This window comes from Pollachius pollachius, assembly GCF_949987615.1.
Source record: "Pollachius pollachius genome assembly, chromosome: 5".
Classification (NCBI taxonomy): domain Eukaryota; kingdom Metazoa; phylum Chordata; class Actinopteri; order Gadiformes; family Gadidae; genus Pollachius; species Pollachius pollachius.
In genome coordinates, this window is record NC_136938.1 from 5,720,297 (window position 1) to 5,745,275 (window position 24,979).

Here is a 24,979-nt window from a genome sequence, read left to right on the forward strand (position 1 = left end):
TCATGTGGCGTGCAACACAGACGGCTCCTTTCTTTATCAGCGTCTGCGATCAATACAAGCAAACCCATATGTAACTGTTTTCATGCGCGTCTACATTCATCAGCCCTGATGCGTGTTGTGGTTCCTGGTGGTCTCAGATACGTTCTGCCTCTGCTGACCTTTGCTAATAATTTGACTTTACAAGTCCCAATCCTGTGCCTTAAAAGGGCATCCAGGCTCTCTGAAGCGCTGATATTTGTGCAATTCAGGAGCAGCACGTATTTTTTTGGTGTCATTGATCGGATCTGGCAACGGTATGGATGTTGCAAAGTGTTTTTTATTTCCTAGTCCAGGAGGGCATCACAGAAATCACTGATTAAAGTCGCAGTGAGTAACATTTCGACTAGCTCGTAGCTTTAAGTAACCAGGACACATCTGCAATTAATGCTGATCGATTATGAGTTCAACAATGTTATCGATATAATCACATCTAACTGATATATTCTACGAAAAAAGAAATGTGCATCTCTCTTTGTTTACAATAATCTTAATATGGACACTCCCTATACCCCTCCCGCTCAATCTAAACCACTCCCACTCACACAAAACCCCTCCCACTCACACATCCAGCCAGCAGAGCTATACTGGTTCACGTCCCACAGTTGCACCGCACGTTTTAATGGACAGAACACTGCTTTTAGTCTTTGGAATTCTAATAGTCTCCCAGCTTCTAACTGGGAGCGGCTAAATGTTCAATACTGGGACTTTAGTAAAGTCACCCAGACCGGCAGAAGGCCGTCCCAGTCCCTCGCCCCAGCCCTCCGACCCAGGGCGGGGCCTGCTCCTCTTCACGCCCCTACAGAACGGCTCCTATAATGTAATGAGTGATTAACTCATGTACAGCTCCTCTAAGTGAAGCAACAGCACGGCCCCGGAGTGGCAGCGTCTGAATAAATAAACACAACGTAGTATTTCAGCGTGCGGGGCGCCAGATCGGGATCAGAAATCAACCTCTTCAGTCACGGGAGATGCAGAGAGGAGGGTTGCAGATGGTGGAATAAGGTCTGCATTTATCATACAGTCATAAATCTGGAAACGCAGACACTTGCTGCGGGCCCTCCGAGGCTGTGGTGGATGCCAACTGCCAGGCGGAAAACTGCCGGCATCCTGGTGCCATCAGTGAGATAGCAGACCTCTCTCTCTTGCTCCCTCTGTCTCTGTCTCTCTCTGTCTCTCTCTCTCAATCCCCCCCTCTCTCTCTCGCTCTCTCTCTCTCTCTCTCTCCCCCCCCCTCTCTCTCTCTCTTTCTCTCTCCCCAGCTCTTTGTCTCTTTCTTGCTCTCTCTCTGTCTCTTCTCTCTCTTTCTGTCTCTTTCCCTCGGTCCGTCTCTCTCATCTCTGTCTCTATCTTTGTCTCCTACTCACTCTCTCTGTCTCTGTCTCCCCCTCTCTCTCCCTCGCTCCGTCCCTCTCCCCTCGCCTCTCCCCGCTCAGAGAGGGTTTCTTTAAGGTCATGCCTGGAGAGCTGTGCGCTGTTTGTGGCCAACCCTAACAAGGTTAGCATTGATAGCATGAATGCTACATCTGATATAGCGTGGACCCAAAGGGGTAATAACCCCTTCCAGCCAGCCGCGAGATCCGGCCTCCTCTGAGCGGCGTCGTCCCTCGCTTATCGCTAAATACCTAATATGTATTATCTTTACTTGTTCTAAACACAAAATGCACCTCCAACATATCCCTACACGATGTTCCGAGGACCGCCCCCCTCCTGAGACACAATATAAGCGGCAGAGGATGTGTGGCCTTGATAGTGGCTCTGCTATGTTGTGCGCTCCCTGTTGTCTGTGTGTTGATTTGGCTATGCTAAATGTGAAGTGGCAACACCCTAAAGGCCATGCCTGGCCCCGGGGCCTTTTGGAGGGAATCAGAGGACCCAACTGCACGACTGCGTGCACATTTCGGCTCTGCATTTGTACACCAAAGCAACCTTTTATAGAGCGGCATCTCAAAGAAACATGGAATGACCCCCACCCCCCCCTCCCTCCCCTAATCAGACGACGCACGTGGCGGACGCACACAGCCAAACGGCCGCACGCTGAGACACAACGTGAAAGAACATAAAAGACATGAAAGCCCGTATTGATTGTCTCTGTTAGCTTCGATCGGGGCGTGGCCTCGCCCCCGCCGGGCACAGCGCCGGCCGGATGGTGGACCCCGCGCGCTGGGCCGCAAACTAGACGCACACGTGCCGGTGGGCACTTACCGCCTCTGTGTGTGTGTGTGTGTGTGTGTGTGTGTGTGTGTGTGGGTGTATGCGGGTTGAGTGTGTATGTGGATTTGTGGGTGGGTGTGGGTCGAGTGTGTGTTTGTCGAGTGTGTGTGTATGTGCGTGTGTGTGGTGTGGGTCGTGTGTGTAGATTATGTGTGTGTGTGTGTGGAGTGGGTGAGTGTGTGTGTTCGTCGAGTGTGTATGTGGGTTGAGTGTACATATGTGTTGACTGTGTGTGTGTGTGTGTGTGTCGAGTGTCTAGTCCGTGTGTGAGGGTCAAGTGTGTGTGTGTGAGTGTGTGTGTCGATTGTGTGTGTGTCGAGTGTGTGGGTGTGGGTGTGGGTGGGTGTGTGTCGAGTGTTTGGTGTGTGTGGTGTGCGTGTGTGTGTGTGTGTGTTTGTCGAGTGTGTGTGGTGTGTGTGTGTGCTGTCTGTTTGTGTGTGTGCTGTGTGTCTGTCTGTATGTGTGCTGTGTGATGTGTGTGTGTTGGTGTGTGTGTGTGCAGGGGAGGGGCTGTGACACCCTGTGTGCCATGTCCCCGGGCCCTCACACGTCTAGCCAATGGAAAGGGCAGATCCCGGCGCTGCGGGGCTCCGCCCCCGTCCCCCCTGCAGACAGACGTGACATTACCTCCGGTGCCCCCCCCCTTTACACATCACAAACTGACAAATCACAACGGGGCCATGTGACCGGGCAGCTCAGCACCCCTCCCACCTCCGCTACCTCCACCACCTCCACCTCCACCCCCTCCTCCACCTCCATCGCCTCCACCACCTCCTCCTCCTCCTCCTCCTCCTCCACCACCTCCTCCTCCTCCACCTCCACCACCTCCTCCTCCTCCACCTCCTCTACCACCTCCTCCTCCACCTCCACCACCTCCACCTCCTCCTCCACCTCCAACACCTCCACCTCCACCTCCAACACCTCCACCTCCACCTCCACCACCTCCATCTCCACCACCTCCACCTCCTCCTCCACCCCCACCTCCAACACCTCCACCTCATCTTCTACCTTCACCACCACCTCCACCTCCTCCACCACCTTCCTCCTCTGCCTCCTTCTTCCTCTGTACCCGCCGTAGCTCTCTAACTATCTGACAACAGGCCTCCATTTTGTTCTCTCTGGGTGGAGGACGGAGGCACTACCTGGATCTGACGGGGTTTGGGTGGTGCTATCAGAAACCTGCCTTGCTTCCTCTGCAAGCGGAGTGCATGCAGCGATGGGGTGTATATATAGAGGGTAGGGAGTATAAATAGTCGTGTCAGTAATGTCAGATTGTTATATCATACCGTGCTTTATATTCTGTGATACCACAGAGACAGCAGAATGCAGCAGAGAAGATGTGCTTTTGCAAGAGATTCAAATTTGTGCTAAGCGAGGTCAATATTTGTGTAGAATGGAGTGAAAAAGTAGCATTCTGGGTGTTTGTGTGGACGGGTTCCCTTAAAGTGACTGAAAAACCTTCCAGGAAGAGCTGTCATCCCCTTCCTTCTCCCTCTAATCTCAAACGTTATCCATGTGTCGTTCCCCTGCTACCATCGGAGCTGCCAATGCTCCCTGTTTCATTAAATACTGCCCCATAGCCCACTAGAAACAAACTAACAGTGAGTTCAGTAATACTACAGTAAAATAGCTGATTAATGTGCCCTGTGGTTCTCTCTCCCTCTGCAGATGCAGCAACACGAACTGGCCCAGACGAGGCAGAGAGAGGCTAACCTCACCGCTCTGGCCGCCATCGGCCCACGAAAGAAACGCAAGATGGATTCGGCGTGGGCCACGGCGTCGGGGAGCGAGGTGAGAGCACACTTCCACGTCTGTGAGGCAGAAGAGCTTTCTCATGTGCTGACCACCTCTGATCAGACACCTGAGGGATCCCTCCTGTTCAATGCCTGGTTATGGCACTTTTATTAAAGGGGACATATTATGAAAAGAACACTTTTCCTGGGATTTGGGGTGTTGTTTTGGGTCTCTGGTGCTCCCACACGCATACAAACTTTGAAAAAAGTCTGTACATGATTTTTTGAGTGAGATATGCATCTCCGCCTACAGTTGCCAAACGAGCGAGTCAGTTTCGGCGCCCCCTCCTACGTAGGATGGGGCCACAGTTGAATATTATCTACCACTTACCCACTCCCCTCCAATCAGAGCATAGCTAAGATTTTGTGGACCATCAGACGAGCAGCTCCAGCGGGGGGAACTTGTGGCAGCCCTGCAGCTAAGCTCCGAAAGTACAATCAGTTTCACTGCCGGACTACCGGCGGCAGTCCGGAGGAGGAGATATGGAGGACAAAGGGATTGTACTCCCGGAGCTGAGCTGCCGGACTGCCGCCGAGCTACCCCAGCCGGACGAAGTCGTCTGGCCGCCGCCGAAGCTTTGGCGGCGGTCCGGCAGTGCATTCCGGGAGCTGAACTGCGGCCGAAGCCTTCCGGCTGCTCCGGCGAGGGTACTCCGGGAGCTGAAATGCCACCGAAGCTGGCAGGTCCGGCGGGGGTAGGTCTCGGTGGCAGAGTACAACCCCTTTCTCCTCCATGTCGCGGTTCATGGACTTCAGAGAGTCAAGGCCAAAGTTCCTTTCTCCTAATTCCTCTCAACCAGGGCCGAGATATCCCCCACTACGAGTCTTTACTTGTTGTGGAAGTGCCAGAGACGTCAGACGCAGTCTTTATGATTCATAATATCATCCGAGGCGCACATAGCTTTTGGCCGTGATATTAGATATAATATTATATAAATACCCATATATAATATTATTATTATAATATTATACTATATGATATAGATATAGAGCTCCAGGAGTCCGCAAACGGCAACAATCCCTTCTCCTCCATGCTGTGGTTCAGCCTGACAGCTCATTGGTCAATGGGCAGCAGCTCATTTGCATTAAAGCTACAGACACCGGAAACAGCGCATTCTGAAGGGACTGAAACCGAGGGGAATAGCGGTAGGAGAGATTTTTTTTCCTAAAAGCTATTTCCAGCAAACAGCTTCAAAACAAGTTTTCTTGAACTCAAATACTATGTTTACTTGTTGGGAAAACACCATAATATGTCTCCTTTAACCGGTGTTTAACATTAGTCAATGTTGTTATTAGCATTATTATACAGCATTAGCACACATTGTGTCGTGCTATCTTGTCGCGTTGTCGCATTACGGTGACACGTGTCAAGTCACGTTGCGTGGTTTCAAGTCACGTTGCGTGGTGTCAAGTCACGTAGCTTTGTGTCAAGTCACGTTGCGTGGTGTCAAGTCACGTAGCTTTGTGTCAAGTCACATTGCGTCAAGTCGCGTCGTGTTAAGTCACGTCTCTTCGGGTCAAGTCACGTTGCTTTGTGTCATGTCACGTCTATCCGGACTATAATGCAATTATATGCAAGAATGCAAAATATGAATACTGGTAAATATAATTATTAACAAATTTGACACGAGGGCATTATACCCCCTCCTATGCAACTACAGCTACTATTTAATAAATCGATTGACAAACATAAGTACTTTCTTTGAAAAACCCCCGTTTATTCATAGAGGGGCATTTCGTTCCGGTAAAAATAGACTTGAAGTCTATTTCAGCATTTTGCTGTGCGTCTGATGTCAGCTCTCATGGAATAGAGCGGGGTTTGTTACTAAGGGCCCACGACGCCTGGGTGGCCACTCTAAGGGGGGTGAGGGATGGGGTTAAGTTTAGTTACCCTGCTAGTGGACATTAAGGTTACTGCTAAGTAAACATGTAGTTAACAGGACCACCGTTAATTTTGTTAACGGGAACACCGTTAGTCAACATGATGACCACTAGTATATTATTACTAGACCATTAGTTAACTGCTAACTAACTGTTAGTTAAGGATTATTACTGCATTGACTAATGTTAATTTGTGGTTAATCAATGTACCCTTATCGTAAAGGGTAAAACAGTTTTTATTTTGAACGGACCTGGTCGTAGAATATGTGACCATGACATGGTTCAGACTTATTTGACCTGTCTTTCATATCGTAGTGTGTGTACTGAGATAGAATGAGCTAGACAATTGTATAGCGGCATATCAACATATCTGGTTGAATCAAAGGCTAAACATGGGATCATCCCAACCCTCCACATCAGCCATCGAAGCTGTCACCATATGCATTGTGTCGTGCGGTCAGCAGTACAACGCAGACCGCACTGTGAGTCTGCATCTGAGGTCTGCTCGTCAACAGTCAGATCAGACACAGAGCCGGGCATCGCCGCTAACCACGAGCGCCTAACAGGAAACAGTGTTTCCAGCCGGGCTCGGCTATTCGTGTACGTCACGTGATCAAAAGCAAAGCCCGCATGAACAGATGGCCGTCCACGCATGGATTCCGGATTGAAGTTAGAATTGTGTTTTATTTCAAGAAGAAAACCACAAGTACACCCACTGCCTTGAAGTGAAGCGCCCGCATGCCTCCAAGGCAGAGTGCTGATCCCGTGGTCTCACGGCCGTCTCGCTGTGGGCCTCGCAGACATTTAACACGCGTAGTGGCGTCGGCCGACGTCCCCGTCGCTCGCTTTAGAAGGTGAGAGCCCTTCAGACCTTTGTACTTTATTAGAACGTTGGCAAAGCGCAGAGGGGAGGCCCGGCGGGGAACACACTGAGATCTGCTAATGATGCAAACCAAGGCCAATAGGCCCTCTGTGTTTCAGCAGGAACCAGGAACCCAGCGCCTAGATTTGCCTCTTTCAAGATCTTCTCAAGACATTTTCCAGATAACACATAGGAAATATGCTTTCACGTCCTACTGTGCATTAACTCCAGAGAAAAAACAACCACAACAACAACATATTCTGTCGTGTAACTGTAACACATACTATTTGAGAACTAAATTTTTTAACATTATATTACTGTTTTCTCTGTTCTTAGATCAAAAGCATTGTTGGCTGTAAACTTTTGCATGGGTGGGCGTGTGTTTGCATGTGTGTGTCTGTCTTTGTGTATCTGTGTGTGGGTCTGTGTGTGCTTGGATGTGTGTGTATGCATGGGTTGGTGTGTGCGTGTGTCCGTGCAGTTGAGCCTGAGTGGTTGGCTGGGGACACAGTGTCCTACCCTCTGAACCATTGTTCTCAAGCCTATTCATCTACAAAGTGGATGAAGATGAGCCAATCTGAAATCTCCCTCTAGATTCATGAGCCAATACCTCTCTGTAGCGGCAGTGGCAGGAGCAGCCGCAGTGAGCCGGTTTGTTTTGTGAGCAGAGTTCCTTGTTTCCCTCCCTTGCCCTGGGGGCTTGGTTTTGGAGAGCCATTGTTTTCCTAATACCACACATCCTCTGCATGCTTAACCTGTGATGCATTAGCCGGGGTTGGGGAATTTATCTAATAGACCACAGTCTGAAGCCCGGGTAATGCGTGGAAAACGATGGAGAATATGTGTAACACATGAAAACAACATTGACGCTGATAGGGAGATAAGAGGCTGGGTGACTGGTCCCCATGCGACAGTCTGCTCCTCGTTAGGCTAAAGAAGGGTGGTGCGAGGGAAACACCACTGGCCGGGGAACTGGAGGGAAGGGATGGGATCAAGGTGTTTCACAACGCCCACGTTATTTGCACAAAACCGCGGCTGCACAAAGCCATGTTTTCCTCGAGGCCAGAAAGTCTAAAACCATTGAAACTCCACTTACGCACACACACACACACACACACACACACACATGTGTCTGTGACATGTGGGAAATAAATAAAGAAACACAATCTGAATTTGTGAATGTCAATTGGTCATTTTAATAACCAGCTCATTGGCATGCACATTTGCATCCTTCACTTAGCAGCAATCTGCTGCAGTGCTCCACAGTAATGTGGTCGGTCTGCCGCTGTGTAAGGAGAGGCATACATAACAGAATAAAAGCATTACTTCTGCTCTGTGAATGTGGTGCCCTCCTCTTTCAGTGTGGGTTACCGTGATGGCCAACCCACCCGCATGTGTGTGCATGCATGTTTGTGTGTGCGTGTGTGTGTTTAAGCATGTGTATGCGTGTGTTTTTGTGGGCATGTGTGTGTGTGCATATGTGTGTGTGTAGCCTCTGTGACCCTCTCCTCCACAACTGCTTACCCAGATCCAGTCCAGGAACATAAGCATGAATATACATTACTCCCCCTCTCCTCCTTCTCCTCCTTTCGTAGGTCTGTGTGTGTGTGTGTGTGTGTGTGTATGTGTGTGTGTATGTGTGTCTGTGTGTGTGTCTGTGTGTGTTTGTGTGTGTGTTTTAATTAGAAGGCCATAATGAAGTGAGAGAGCCAGCTCACATCTCACCCTCCTGAGCCACGGCGAGGCGGAGGAGGTGAAGGAGGAGGAGGAGGAGGAGGAATCTTAACTTATTTTCACTTGGTTTCTTCACCTCCTCACATTTCCTCATTTCACATGGGCTGGCGGAGCCGGCGGCGTTCTCTTTCCCTTCTCCAGAGCAAAGTGAATGTGACTCTTCTAAGGGGGTCACAGGAGGCCTGGAGGCCTGTGGGTGTTGCTGGACGTTTGCCTGCTCTTAGCTTCACTGAGGGGCTTGTCATAGATTTCATCTCCACAGAAATTAGCCGCAGGGGGGCCTGCCCAGGAGCGCAGGCAGCCAGCATTATGAAGGGCCCACGCTGATTATTTCCCTCTGACATCGCATCCTGAGCTCTCCGCATTAATCCCAGACAAAGGCAGCCTTTCAGCGCTGTGCCAGAGCTCAAATTAGTAGCCAGATAATGGCCTTGTTGAGATCCTGCTCTGTTCCGCTGAACAGGATAGCTCCTGTTGGAAACGTCCCCTCTCCCAAATCCTCCTGCGCCTCCTCTTCCTGCCCTGACCACCCGTTTTTCCGCCTTCGTCCGGCCGTGACGGAATTCGGAATTAAGGTGACACTATTTCGTCTTTCTCTTCTCCTCCCCCACCATCCACTGTATCGTTCCTTCTCGGTGTTCCTTCCTTCTTGGTATTGGTGGGGTTTGGGTTCTGGCCAGGAGCCGTAGCGCCACAGGCTGTGAAACCGATAGGCAGTCAAGACTGGAGTGTCTGTCTCCAGCCTGATCTGGTCTGCAGCAAGGAACAAAGGGGCCCTTGCAGGCGTCCGCGGGGCAGATTAGTCCCAAGGAGCCATTGGCTTGGTCTGGTGGCAGTGTGGATGGCTTCAGGAGATTCCTTCCTTGGCCCCGGTGGTGGGTCACCCACCACCGCACAGGCCCGGCCCCACACAGATGTGTGTCGCAACCACCACCACCCGGATCCGAGCGGCCCCTGCGGTCCTCAGGGCTGGCCCCCGCACACATGGAGCTTTTCAAGGGCCGCACGAAGGCTCACAGAGAGGCAGCCTTGGGAACGGCAGGGCTGCAGAGCCGGGATGCTGTGTGCGTGTGTGTGTGTGTGTACGGGGGTGTCTTGGGGTCAGGACGGATCGATAAAGGCATCAGAGGCCTCGTGATCCTTGTCCTCAACAAAGCTATTTGACATGCTATACATTTTTCTCTGACTTTGATCGCCAGTGCTTGCTGTGGCATCGTTATCTTCAGTTACTATCGATATTGTTGTAACGTCAACAATATCAAGGTTGTGGAGACCCATCCACATCGAGATGCCTCATTTTGAAATGACATCAGATACTTAGCTCTTATCATCTTGTACATTTGGACCTTCACATAATATATAGTGTTGGTTAAAGTGGCTATGTCGAAGATTTCTGTTTTGTTCTCTTTGGCTCCCCCTTTGGCGATAAGCAGAAGTTTTTCTCAGAGATACATGCAGTGTAGCCACCGACATCCATCTCGTAAAATTCATAATGCTGCAAATGCATAGGCTTTCATCAGTGGACCATAGGCTCCATCACCATTGTGTTACCTAATTAGATTACCGGCATATATTGTGACTAAACATTTATTACTAACATGAAAATCATGAGATTTGCACTTTAGGGTACTGAGGTCATATTGAGTTAACCACTCATCCTGTTGTATATCATCACAAATTGACAATTCCATGTGTACATTTAGTGCTCATACTCTTTCAATCTATAACAAACCAAAGCATTCGGCTTGATTACTAACGTGTACATGACACATTCTGCTCTCTTGTCCACTAGTAACATCGTATATGCAATGGTGTCTTATTTTGTGTATTCACCCTCATCTCTGCTCGTGTTTGGGCTGTGTTTTCCGTACCAGTAGTGGGTACCCCTGCAGCCTTGTTTTCCATTGTACAAAGCATGCAGCAGATATGAAAACTGATCATATTTTATTAGGGAGGGCATGGGGGGAGGGTAGGAGCTAGGGCAAAATACAATGTTATCTGTAATAGATAGAACTGTCTAGTCGGATCAACTGCCTCTAAAGCAAGAACAGAGACAATCGCTCGTTTTATCTCTGTAACTCCTTTAGTACCACCAACCCTTTTTAGCCAACCCTCCTCCCTTAAACCCTAACGATGTGCTCATTCGTTTTGTGCTGCGTCTTCACCGGGAACAGGGCAAGGTGCACATGGGTCAAACCCGACTCAAGAAACGAGAGCGAGAGAGGTCGAGAGTGAATGGCCCGAGATCCTTCGCGGGCGTCCTAAAACCTGTCTCGGGCTCGGGGCTTTGGGAGCGCCAAATGCTCAGAGCCCTCTGACAGCCTCGCCACATTAAAGGCGCGCGGAGAGTTACCGCCGTCCACCGCGTCTGAAGGGGGAGAGCCCTTGTTTGTTCATGTGGAAACAAACAGAGGCCTCTGAACGATTGTGGTCTCTCCCGCCACATGTAACCACGGGGACAGAGGTGGGCGAGCGATGCTAACGGTGAGCAGCAGTTCTCTCTCTTTCTCTCTTTCTCCTCCATTTGAATTCTCCCTCCACCTTCTTACTTTGAGGCTGTGGATCAGAAAGAGGGAGTGAGGCGATGGAGCGACGAGGCATGGCGAAAAAAACGGGGGGTGGGAGTGATGAGGGGAGGCAGGGGGGGGGAGGGGGGGGCTGGGGTGAGAAGGGGGAGAAAGGGGAGAAGGTGGGGGGGGGCGGAGAAAGTGCAAGGAAAACTGATGCCCTTTCCTCCAGCGAAATTAACAGGAATCACGTGGAAAACAATCTAAGGCTCCAATGAAAGGAAGGGGGAGGAGGGAGAGGGGGGGACCATTAAAATTAGCCCCGGGCTATGGACTGCACCCAATATCACTAAAGCTGCACTCACTACAGATGTGGAGGCTGGCTTACAGGCAAACTATGCTCTGTTCTATAGCTACAATTAAAATCAACCTCCCTGCCAAAGAAAAAAAAAAGCGGGAGGGGAGAAGAGGGGCGAGGAAGGCAGACATGGGACATCAAAGACAGATTGAAATGTGTAGTCAGTAATAAGAGTGGTCTCAGAGCCCCCAGGTCGTCCGCGGCCCCCTTGTTAATGAGAAATTTTGACCTCTGGTTTGTAAGTTAAACTTGTAATCTTGGTTAATGAAGTAAATCAATCCCAACTCGGGAGTGTGCAATGTCTTTCCCCTCGCCTCGCCCTGCCCCGCTAACCTGCCCTCCATCTTCCTCCTCCTTTGCCTTTCTACTTCTTCTTCCTCCTCCTCTGCCTCGTCTCGTTCTTCTCCTCCTCCTCCTCCTCCTCCTCCTCCTCCTCCTCCTCCCCTTCTTGACTCCCCCTCCCACTCCCCGTGCCTCTCTGTGTCCACATCCCAGCGCATGGCCTGGGAGCAGATGGACTGGTCGGCCCCCTGTGTGGAGATATGAGCCTGTTCCACTGGTGGTGGTGGTGGGGCTGCTGGTGGTGGTGGTGGTGCTGGTGGTGGTGGGAGAGGGAAAGGTGTCGGGAATGGGAATGGTGGTGATGGAGGGTGGGGACCAATTGGGAGGTGTGTTTCTCCTGTGGGCTGAGGCGGAACAGGCGGTCTGGGTTATGATGGCGGCCGTCGTGCTGCATTAAATGGTTAAATGGTTATGACTTAGACACTCCCCCTTCTCCTCCCCTTCATCTCGTCTGGCTGTTGCCTCCCCTCCCCCCCTCCCCCTCTCCCCCTCTTCCCCCTGGATTGCACTGACCCTGCGTAGAGTGGGAGTTCCTCTTAGTAAATAAGAAGGCCCTACTCCCTGGGAGATGAGTGTACAGACCTCCTCCTCCCCCTCCCTGCTCCCCCCTTTCTCCCCCTCCCAGCCCTGGACAAACGCCAAGCGGGAATCTTTAGTATTTGCGTTTCGGAAACAGATCGCAAATAGAACAAAGCGGTCCGAACCGCCCCCTCTCCCAGCAACTCACTCCTCTCCTTCAGAGCCTGGCTTGCCTAGCCCGAGCCTGGTCCCAGGTGGAGCCCGCAGGACCTCCACCTCCACCTCCATCAGCGCTCCTCAAGCCACTCCGAGGAGCCCTCTGGTGCCTCCGTTCTTTCACGGCTCTTTTGAATAGGTAGCAACGTGTCATTACGTTCAATTGAGGTTGAACGTGGGTTGGGGGCCTGGTTCAGAACCCCACTCAAACATGAACCCCTCACGGGTTTGTGATGCTTGGGGATATATATATATATATATATATGTACGTATAAACATACATAGCTTATCAACATGATATAAACAGGTTTGGTTTTGACAAAATAAAACATTCTTGCGGTTTGATTCCGTCGAGGAGAGCTGAGCAGCAGGGAGCCAGCAGGGAGCCAGCAGGGAGGCCACGGAGGGCGATGACTGCTGGGCAAAGGGCATGTAGGTGTAGCCTCGCCCCATGCCGGGGCCAGGAGTTATGTAAGCTCTTGTGGGGCCGGTGTCAGTCCTAATTGAGGTAATTGGCTGGTGGAGCCGGTGACAGTGCATGACCGGAGGGCCGCCGGGGCCAGCTCCTGTGGCTTCCTCATGAGCCTCACCTCCGTGAGAACCGGGCCTGACCGGTCGGGTCCGCCCGCACCCCGGTGGGCCGGGACCACCCGCAGCCCTGGAGCTCGCCCGCTCAGGTCCTGACGCCCGGTGGAGGCTGCTGTGGCTGTGGTTGTTGTTGTTTTCAGTGTTTGGTGTACATGCTGTACCTTTTTCTCTCTGCCTTTCTCATACTCTCACTGTCACACACACACACACACGCATGTACTCACACATGCAAGCGCTCATGGACAAAGACGCACACGCACGCGCACGCACAGACACGCACTCTCGCACACCTGCACACATGCACACACACACACACACACATGCTCAAGTACACTCACCTGCGCACACTCACACACACACACACACACACGCACACACACTAACTCACTCACTAACCCCCGTTCATATAGGCGCACCCATGCACACACACATCTTTTTTGTTGTTGTGATAATTTCACATGGATGAACATGTCTTCCGTAAGCCCCTGAGACCACAGCTACCTTTGTCCCTATATATTTAATGGAGGTGAAAACCTTGAGAAACCTGCTGTCATGCCGCTACAGAATTCGCAGAGCTAAAATGAACGTATTAAATTATAGGTTTGGGTTGTCAATGATTTAGAGTTTGGCGTACAGCACTATTCTTACATTTTGCCTGAAAGTCAGATGTGCGTTGCTGTGTGTGTGTACGTCCCTACATTTGCGTGTGTGTGTGTGTGTGTGTGTGTGTGTGTGTGTCTGTGCTTGTGTGTGTGTGTGTGTGTTACCCTAGAACCCAGGCGTAACAAAACATATTACCCCTGGAGTGAAATGGCAGTACCCTGGAAACAGATCCCCGATCAGTCTGCTCATTTGATGGTTTCAGAGAGGCACAGCCGATTGGCTCCAGGGATGCTGTTAGCCTGTATGATAACCATTATCATAAAGATCGCTCTTTTCAAGAACTCATTTGGGTCATTTTGATTTTAACAACAGGATGCCAGGTTGACAATAATCTTTGACAGTGACATTAAATTAGTGGGCAAACATGATTTAAATGCTTTTTCATGACCATAGATTAAGAAATTCAGTGGATGGAGGTTATCCAGCGTTGTGTTTTCGTACAAGCTTCTTTTGTCTCCATGTTTGATCACAAGACCAGCCATAACTAAAGAATATTCAATAGTCTATCTATAGTCATAGGAAATCTTATATTTTTAAGCTTTTATTTTGAAAAAAATAAAATAAAAAAATATATATATATATATTTTGACCAAATAAAAAGATAATAATCCAGAAACATAAACACCATTCTAAAAAATAACGGATTTGGCTAAACCACATCTCCCACTGAACTTGTTCAACAAAGTAAACTGCCCCCCTGTGGTTTTACAAATGAATCTTTGATTGTGAATTTAATCTCCGATCTGTTATCACCTTAAGACCTTTAGACGTACCATGAGCAGAGTAGAGCATTGGCTCACCCTCCTGTTTGGCTGATTGACTGCTTTAAGCGTGAAATCTAACTTAATCCATAATAAGGGCGGAAGATAGTTGGCCTATTTATCCTTTACTCCGAGATATCTCCCTGCTTCACTCGTTTGTACGAAACACGTCCACGCTAATTTATCATTGTTATGAATTCAACAAAGCCTTTACAAGAGTAGTCCTATAAAAAGAAATCCGTCGTATACTTTACATTTATATATGTATATAAATGTGTGCATTTATAAAAAATAACCGTTTAGATAAGGAACCGCTATATTTCCATATTCATGGCAAAGTGAGTAGAACCTCATCCTCTGCCTTAAAAACTTTGCCCTGAAATAATGGTTAAATATACAGTTTTGACAACAAAGTTGAGCCCCGGGCACTTAAAGAAGATACCCATCTTAAAGAAATTAATTACCTCCCTTGTTAATCTTGATATAATTAAATTTCTGAAGAATGGAATTTTTGCTGCTGTTTCTTCCACACCCCCCTCCCCCCTCCCTCCCTCTGCCCCCGGCCCCCCCCCCCTTCTCCCCCCCCTCCTCTTCGGCGCTATGGAGACGGGGCGGTAATGGCGGAGTCTCAAGCTAGCCTGCTGGCCAGGGACGCGGGGAACATGCCTCACATCCTGGGCCCCCTCGCGGTCTTCCAGCCCACTCTCTCCCCTTCCTCCACGCCTCCACCGCACACGGGCGCGGGGAGAACGCCTCAGATCCTGATGCTTTATTTCTATCCCCAAGCCCTTCCACCCCCAACCATCCACCACCACCCACCGCCTCCACCCACCGCCACCTCCGCCCTCCACCATCCAGGGAAGGCCTGGGAGCTGAGGTCCCTGGGAGCTCCCCTGTCTAAGCATGAGATTGTAATGCGGTCCTATGAAGTAAAGGCTCGGAGACAGAAGTGTAGCACGTCCCTAATGAAGCAGTTCTCCTGAACCTTGCCGTGGTGGTGGTGGTGGTGGTGGTGGTGGTGGAGCTGGGGGTGCCCTGGAGTTCTCCAGCTCCGAGTTCTCCTGCTCTGCTCTCCCCTATGGCGTGACGGTCGGTATAGCGCCGTGTCTCTGTGCGTTATTTATAGACCCCTTTCTATGATACCGGTGGAATTAGCCCTGATTGTTTTGTGCAGCGGAGCGCATTGGCATTACCGGGGAGCACAACTGCTTTTGTTGTCACGGTTTTTATTAAATGTTTCTTTCATTTATTTCATTTCGGTTTCGACTGTATTATTGTTTTGTCAGCCCTGGTGTCAGCTCTAAAGGTTGGTGCCCGGGGTAGGAAATCAGGGTGGGGGAGAGGGGGGAGAGAGGGAGAGAGAGAGTGAGAGAGAGAGGGGGAGAGAGGGAGAGAGAGAGAGAGAGAGAGGGGAGAGAGAGGGAGAGAGGGAGAGAGAGAGAGGGGGAGAGGGAAAGAGGGAGAGAGAAGACAGAGCAGAGATACTCCAGCCAACGTCAAGGTTCTGATCTCAGACGTTGCTTTGGAACGACATGTCTGCTGTATGTCCTGACTGAAGATCCCTGGACTGCCCTGTGTCACAAAACAATAAAGGGAGCAGGACAGAGTAGTGGCTAGGGTGTAAATGTCCACAGCCTTCTCGTTAGCAACCTTAAACAAGAAGCCTAACCCCTCCGTGCTCCTCAGAATGACCTGTGTCTGAATCCACTGGAAATTATTTTGGATTAAAGTGTCAGATGAATGAATGAATAAAACTCTCTCGCATATCTCCGTACCTCTCCATTTCAGTCTCTCCAAGCAGGAACATGCAAACCGGGATATTGTGTAGCACTTGTCTGCTGTTTCTAAATCCACTTCCTACAGGGCGACTAAATCCTGCTTGTAGAAAATTGGCACTCAGGCAGCGTTGGGCATAGAACAACATTCAAGGACATGGTGTTAATATTTTTGGAGGGCTTTTGGACTTTTGCTGGAGAAGCCTTGATTAAAAAGGAAAAGCATATTGTTTGCAGATGGTGGCGCTTCAGGAAGACTCTAATTGAATATACGCGTCCAGAGGCTAAACTAGCCAGTGCACCTGTTTGGCAAATAGCAGTGGCTACAAGCTACGTCCAGCCTCACAAAAGTGGTTTGAGTGCTTGGTGTTCAAGTCTGAAATGGACTCGCTGATAGACAGGGATTTGATAGTAATGGAATAGTGTGGCATGTGAGATTACTATTATCATGCTGAAAGTAATTGAAAACGTTGGCGGCTTATCATTTTAATGTAATGCTGGGTACTGAATGAGGCTGTTATGCATCCTCAAGTGACTTGCCAGGTTGCAGGATGTATGCATTATTATTATTATTATTATTATTATTATTACTGTAAGAATATAATAGCATTAATGTAAGAATTATTATTAACGCCATAACACTGTAGTCATCACAAACCTATTTATGATATCGTAACATAATAATAGGCGATGCAAAACTAGCCCTATACGTATACTGTGAATTCTTTATATTTTGGGGGGTATTTCTTACACTGTATGTATGTTGTGTTATAAATCTTCAACACATATACCACTGTGATGCAATACCGTGTTCTTTATGTTTTAACAAAAGCAAAAACATACACATGCACAACCACCAAAATGAGCTGGAGAGAACGCGCCGAGCGAGGACAAACAAGGCGATCCATTAGTGCGGAAGGCTTATTGGCTTGCCAGTTCTCATGGCGACCCATTAAAAGTGGTAATGTCTGCCTTCAGCGTTGCCCTGGGGGGGGAAGAAAGAGGCCATGGAAGGCATATTTCAAATGCATCAGACACTGGAATTAAATAGACCAATGTTCCCTAAAAAGACTGAAGTACATCTCTTTCTGATGTGCGTCCCGGGCAAAAATTCATTGATCTTGGAATGTCCCTTGGCAATTATAAAATATTAAATCCAAGTCGCACTTTTCAGCTCAGCTTAATTTTTTTTCTCCCCCTTCCCTCTCTCTCTTTCCCTGCTTTCCATTTGACCAGTTTAGAAAAAAAAGTAACTAACGGATGGCCATGAAAAATACGACTTCTAATAATAAAGAGAGAGAGCTGCGCTACAGACAGCCTTTGTTATGTTTCCGTGTTGTGTTCAAAGAATGTCGCACATCATTAATCCGAGATGGGGATCGGGCAAAGCTGGAGGGAGGTGGGTGGATGTGGGGGGGGGGGGGACGACGTGGACGACAAACGCTATAGCTGTCCACAAACGTCGCTGAACGGGGAACGGGTGTGGGTGGGTGGGACGGGATATTGTGACTTGTATGACATCTTAATTACTTGACACAGGGCCTCTTTCCAACCGCCAATGTTGACTTGCCACACTCGGGGGGCAACACATATTTGTTAGCTGTTTACAAAGAGGGCCCGAGACCCCTGCGATCGCTTGCACGGCCCCACGGAGTCCCTCAGAGATTACGCCAGGGCGCTCTGCTTAATTACCCGATCGTTCAGTTTAATGTACTGTAGATCTCGACGAATGTGTTCCGTGTCACCTTGTATTCGGGTACGCAGCTCGTTTACTTTGCCCAGGCTGTCTGTTTGTGTGTTGTTGTCGCTAATTAGGATTTAGGGGTTGATCATTGACTACGTAATGTGCTACAGTGTTAGCTCGGTCTGTGCACGTGAACGGAGAGGAATGGAGTGCGCTTGCTAGCGCTTTGCCATTTAGCATAGTGCCTGCGATGGGAATAAGACATCCTGCACTAATTAGGAAGCCCAATTAAGTGTGTAATGAAGGCGTTTTTGAGAAAAAAAAATCTGGTTTTGGACGGGATTTAGACATCAGCCGTTTCCGTCAGTTTTGTATCCTGAATAATGGAACAGGTGGAGAAAGCGCTTGTTTTCTCTGTCAGTAGGGGAAAATGGCGCCTTGACGACTCATTTTGTGGTGCTCAATGTGTTCCCAAATACATGGGGGTGGGACAATGTGACTGGATTCAGTCAAAGGTACCGAAACGTGCCACGAACAATAGGCCACGCATTCGCCTTTGAAACTCGATCGTGCAGGAAAATAAATAATAAACAGATTACCGGTCTTTGTTGAGGGAGCGACGCCAGACTGTGGCTTGGCTTGGCTCAAGAGCAGCAGAATAGCGGCGCTGTGGTCTTTCAGTGGTTCGCCGGGGCAGAGAGAAACCCAGCATTTCACCCATAATCACTTTTCGTGAAACAAAGAATTGCTCTTGCCAGAGAAGTCCAATGGCTCGGTATCTCTAATTCACGCTTTTGATTCACGATCACATGTATTTTTTAGACTGCATCAATTATGTATTTGTTGGACTAATGAACGCCTGCCACAGAGAGAAGTTTTTGCAAGAGTTGCGAACGGCCCGATTTGGCCGCTGCAGAGTAGACTGCGTCATCGGGCTGATTACATGTCATGGCAGCTCCGGGAAATACATGTGGTTTGGCTGAAAGGCCCTGGAATAAACACACACGCACAACACACACACACACACACACACACACACACACACACACACACACACACACACACCACACCACACCACACCACACACGCACACACACACATGCACACTAAGGTACCAGGAGCAACACACTGTAAACATACCTCCTAGGTTGTCCAGTGACACGTGCATGTTTGTGTGTGTGTTTGTTTTCTACTGTGTATTTGTGTACGTGAGTGTGTACATGTGCACACATGTGTGTTTGTTGTTACCTCAATGTGGGCTGTTCAAAGTCTACGTCCGTGTGCGTGCATGTGTTTACGTGTGAGGTCCAACTCGCTGACAGCCATTAGACCGAGCCCCCTGCTGTCTCCATTACCGGCCCGCTATAAGCGCCATTGTTTTGTTTCCAAGCCGTGTCAAAGAACGCATTATGGTGATGATCCTCCCCGGCGCTCTGTGCCCTGTTCTCCGTTGGCCCTGTCTAACAGGAAGCATAAGCGCTGCGACAGGAAGCCCTTTCGGCTGGCTCTGGGTGTGTTTGCGAGCTGTGTGGATACCAAGGCGGTGCCCGCGGCCTGCTTCGCGGGGAGCCTAGGGCGCCACGACCCCCCGAGCGTTTACGCCTCAGGTTCAGGAAGAGTGGATCTGCCTCCTTTTACCCTGATCTGTGTAATTATTATGGAAGACAAAGGTGTGGATTTAAAGCGAGTCAATATGTAGATAAGCCACGCACACACTGGCAGCTGTTTGGGAAGCCGTAGTACCAGAGTGTGTACCGAGGTAACGGAGATGATTGCTAACCTCCGGCACAGGTAGCAGCCAAGCCTTCTGGGCCCGCAGAGAAGCATTTGTAGCGGGGAACTGACTTCTCTCCCAGAAAGTTGGCCTTGTTGCATGATGGGAAACCAACGCCGTGGACTAAAGTAGAACACCGCCCTGAACAGCGCGTCTTTTTGTTCACTCCCGCCCCTCCTCCCCTCGTTTGGTGGGTGCACGCCTAACGCCAGGAGTTTGAGTTTGAGACGGAGAAGTTGTTGCGTTTCCGTGATATTATTGAAAAAGGGAATAAACATGAAGGGAAAACCGGCGGATGCATCATCAAGCTGTTAAGGGGAGGAAGCATCCCTCCCCATCCTCCCTCTCCACGCGGCTTTGATTGCACTCGAACCCGAGACACAGGGGGTCAGGAACTGTCACAGACGGCGCTCTCCGCAGAGAAGAAGAAGAAGAAGAAGAAGAAGAAGAAGAACGTATTTCTCGTCTGCCTTCTTTCTGGGCCATCTATATAAAACACTCGGTGCACATTTGTTCTTTCCCCAGAAGAGTCTGGATTTAAATCAGACCTTTTCCCTCCATCTCCGTGTCTCCTGCCTCGCACACTTAGCAGACATCATGTCAGGTGCACAGGGACCGAGAGGCGCGCCGCCACACTTCCTGTGAAGGCTAAACGATGTCACAAACGGACCCATTTATGAGGAGATCAAGCAGGCGTTGTGAGCCGGGGATCACTCCGCAGCCAGTGTGCTTCCTGACACTCCCTGCTTCACTGTCTGAAGACAGTGTGTGGCCCTCCTCTTCGGCGGTTGGGCTACGTGGCAAGGTTCACACTGCAGTGGGCTGCATGGGGAAGACATGTACGAAATGACCTAAAGTTCTAGTTTCTCCACTCAGCCTGCGTATTGCGGCAGTCAAACTTTGCTATTCAACATGTTGTAGTCACCCCGCACCTCTCCATAATCAGGGCCGTTTGCGGGCTGCGTTCTTTCTGAGCGTGGCCATAAGTATTGAGTACATCTCCCTACTGATTGTGTTTTTGTTCGCTGGGGCTGGTCCTGTTTGGAACCTTAACAGCGGGGACTTCAAAGGGCGGACCACAAAGGCTCATTTGGCGTCTCCGTCTCCTCCGCCTGCAAAACGCTGCGGCGCGCCTCCGCTGCTAACGCAGTCACCACCCTCTCGTTCAGCACAAATTAAAAATTAAAAAGCGGAAAAATGACAAGCGCCACGCCATTGGAAGTGGGGTGCAAAACCAACAAGGGCTCATTAGTGAGCTGCTCAGAAGACAAGCCTTCTGACTTGAGACTCATTACACTTCTCCCATTGTATCTCTAATTGGGTTCATTTTGTATATGAAACGCCTTCAATATTTAATGCTGGAAAAGTTCCACTTCTGATAGTTTATGAATCGCTAAATAGCCAGATACCCGATCTCGGTTAATTGCCCAGGTTATCAGGCAAGCTGTTAACTCCTGTCTTTCTCTGAATGGATGGAAGTACAACCGCTGGGTCGGGGACTTGAACACAGAGGCATGATATTCACTGTATCCAGTAACCCGTCTCAACTTAATTAAACAGATTCTGGAAACAGAGTAATGGTGTTTTCCTCTTCGTATTGCATTCACACAATCCTTTGTTCCTCTCCCATTGAGAGATAGAATGCAGAGAGAGAGCAAGCAAGAGAGAGAGAGAAAGATAATGGAGAGAGAGAGAAATGGAAAGAGAGTGAGAGAAAATGGAGAGAGAGAGAGAGAGAGGGAAAATTTAGAGGGATTGAGAGAGAGAGAAATGGAGAGAGAGAGAGAGAGAAAGAGGAACACAATGGAAAAGAGAGAGAGAAAATGGAGAGAGAGAGAGAGAGAAAGGGAGAGAAAAATGGAGGGAAAGAGAGGGATAGAGAGAGAAAAGGCGTGAGGGGGGATGAGGAGAGAGAAGGAGAGGCTAAATGAGTGAAGCTCAGTTTCCAGGCAGTAAAGTTCTTTGTTGAGAACCAAGGTTCCGGGTTCTGCACGATGTTTAGCTGGCTGACCCGGTGACTGTCTTCTGAGGAACTGTTGGAGTGGCCCGGGGCACAGCTCCCCCTGGCTGGGCTTTCATCTCCACACTAACCTGTGGACTCCCCGACTCAGGGCGATGGAATTGCAGCTTTGTCAGTACACTACTAATTAGAAAATTCCTGACCTCGAGCAAGATGTTTTAATTATGTGTTGTGTCAACGAGTTTGCAGATTTAATCCACCGTTGATACACACTCACAAGTGCGCACAACCCTGTCGCACACCGCAGTAGGTTGGAGTCGGCGAAGGTCTCACTCTCTCTCTCTCTACTCTCTCTCTCTCTCTCTCTCTCTCTCTCTCTCTCTCTCTGTCTCTCTCTCTCTCTCTAGCTGTCTCTCCCCTGTCCCTTCTCCCTCATCTCCATCCACCCTACGTAACCTTGCTGTTCTTCCCCGTCGCCTGCTTCGTTAAGAGCCGTCACATGCTTAAGTAGCCAAATTAGACGGGGGAGCTAATGTGTGAGCTCGTGAAAAAAACTGAAAAAAGCAGTTTTGATTTGCCCTGGTCCGTGGGAGGCTCAACAACAAAGTGACAGCATTGTGCTGCATGAGTGTGTGTGTGTGCGCGTGTGTGTGTGTGTGTGTGTGTGAGAGCCTCTCTGTAGCAGTGAGTCAGTGTGAGGGAGAAGGCAGGAAGGGGTTAAGCAGAAAGTGAGCGGGGATGCTGGGGGCAGCGGTGCTGCAGAACATAGCAGTGTTCGTGCGAAGGCAAGTCATTTCCCGAAACACTGCAGACACATGGCCCCGGGCTCCCAGAAACCTTTGGAGACCAAAAATGGCTTGCAGGAGTTAGAAGTAATAAGGTGTTTTTTTTTTTTTTTGCCTTCTTTTCTCCTTGACTGAAATTCTGCACGGTTGCTATGCATTGCCATAGAGCTGTGAAGCCGTTTTTATGGTTTATGTGGATATTAAGAAGCTGGGCAACCGGCCGTTTTAGTGATTTGTTGTTCTTTTAGTTGTGAACCAAATAGGAGTTGTTTGTTTTGAAAGTAATTCCATATTTTTGGGGGCGCGGAAATTGGAAGGTTACATCCCACGACTATGTAAACATATATTTATATATATAAATGTATGGCAGCCAGTACATATATATATATATATATATATGTATATATATATATATATACATTTATATGTATGCATTGTATGACATTAAGCAAATGAATACCGAAAGTACAATAAAACATGAGAAACCCCACTTGTGCTACGAAACGTTCATAGTTTCAGAAAAACTGTAAACCAACCAGTGAATAATATCAGTGCCTATTGTTGAGGGAACCAGTGACTGCAACAAAGGGCCGTCTGTGTCTCTGAAACTGTGGTATTAGAGCATCCTAAGTCCTCTGATTATCAGTCGGCTGAACCCAAACCCTTTTCATCTTCTCCTCTTTATTCTGTTACTCTTGGCTGGCCTGTCCGCTTCAAAGAGAAACCCAGGCATTATAATCTGTATATGTACATCTGTGAATTATTATTCTAATTCTTTATACGTTTATTAGAGCTGAATAAACTCCACATCAAATACATCACTGGGGCGCTGTCAGAGGCGCCTGGGGCGAATCACCCGACATCTGTTAACTCTTTCAAAATGGCCTCAGCCAGCATGTCTGTGGGCGTAGAGGAGCTCGGAAAATAGGAGAGGTGAAAGAGCGAGAGGGAGCGAGGGAGAGACAAAGGAGAGGCGAGAGAGAAAGAGAGAGAGAGAGAGGGAGGAAGAGAGAGTGAGAGGCCAGAACGTGGGATCGAAAAAAGGAGAGAGAGACGAGCGACTGAAAGCGAGAGACAGCGAGAAATGAATAAACGGGTGGGAGAGGAATAGAAAGAGAGGGAAAGACAACGGCAGGAGAACGAGAGAGGGATCGAGGGAGAGAGAGCGAGGGAAAGAGGATAACAGAGAGGGATCGAGGGAGAGAGAGGGGAACGGCGAGAGGGCGGGAGCGGACAGGAGACATCGGTTCTCTGTGGCTGAGTAATGGCGGCCTGTGGGAGAGAGGCTTGCGTGGGGGAGGAGGAGCCGGGGAGGCTGTGCAGTGCGCTGCCACGGCCTGCCTCCGGGCGCGCCGCACCGCAGGGACCCCGGCGCCGCTGCCTTCCCCCCAGCTCGGCGCTCCACATGTGGGACAGCTTTGCTCCCTGAGACACCCTGGCAGCCTGTGAGCAGTAAGTCAGGTCAACGAGGGGAATGACTCAGTGGGTCAGCCGGCCAGCCACCAGGCAGGGGCCAGGAAGGGCTGGCAGGTTAGTCACTCACCCGGCCTCATGACTCAATCAATCCCTGGGCCGGTTAAGTGAGCCGTTTGTAACGGCCGGTGAGGTGCCTGCTAGTAGTCGGCTAGTAAATCACCGGTTAAGCCAGACGGGGTTGGGCCATGGGCCGCTCTCCTGTCCCCTGAGTCTGGGATTGGGATGGGGATGGGGTTGGTCACGGGGATGAGGATGGGAATAGGTGTGGGAATGGGAATGGGCTTGGGCATGGGGATGGGCATGAGAAGAGCTGAGCCGTCTGGAAGCAAGCAGCCGGTGGAAGGAGCCTTAGAGGAGAAGGTTGGGCTCACTGTGATTATGGGATGTCCGGTATCTCCGTGGGCTGAAGCCTACCTCTAGGTGTTGTTTGAACAGTGTTTGAAAACCCCCTCACTGGGAAAACCTTGACTGGACACGGTGGAATTCATTTGAAGGTAGTGGGGGGGGGGGGGGGGAGAGAGAGAGAGAGAGAGAGAGAGAGAGAGAGAGAGAGAGACAGAGAGAGGGAGAGAGACAGAGAGCGAGAGCGCGCGCGAGAGAGAGAGAGGGAGAGAGAGAGAGAGAGAGAGAGAGAGAGAGAGAGAGAGAGAGAGAGAGAGAGAGAGAGAGAGAGACAGAGAGAGGGAGAGAGACAGAGAGCGAGAGCGCGCGCGAGAGAGAGAGAGGGAGAGAGAGAGAGAGAGAGGGAGAGAGAGAGAGAGGGACTGAGAGCGCAATAATGAGAGGGCACAGACATTTGTGTTTGTACGTGCACATGCCTTCGTGTGTGTGTGTGTTTGTGTGTGCGTGTGTGTGTGTGTGTGTGTGTGTGTGTGTGTGTGTGTGCAGTGTGTAAATGCACATGCACACTTCCCCTCCTCGCGGGGCCCCCATGACTCGAAAGGTTTCCTCTGAGGGCCGGTCCGCTGAGACAGCACTTTCTGACCAGTCAGGGGCCCGGTGTGTGTGGCTGGCAAAGTGGGCTATTAACCCTCTGGCCCCGCGGTGACCC

At 49.8% G+C, this 24,979-nt stretch overlaps 1 protein-coding gene across 1 annotated transcript in view; it reads left to right on the forward strand.

Moving 5' to 3' along the window:
• The window catches only part of LOC307075770 (transcription initiation factor TFIID subunit 4B), a gene marked incomplete at both ends in the record, with an annotated part of 55,033 nt that extends 50,940 nt beyond the window's left edge, over positions 1-4,093 (forward strand). The window contains 2 exon segments of the mRNA XM_079736465.1: positions 3,919-4,050; positions 4,052-4,093. Of these exon segments, the coding sequence (XP_079592591.1) occupies positions 3,919-4,050; positions 4,052-4,093 (174 nt within the window).
• Between the last annotated feature and the right edge of the window lie 20,886 nt (positions 4,094-24,979).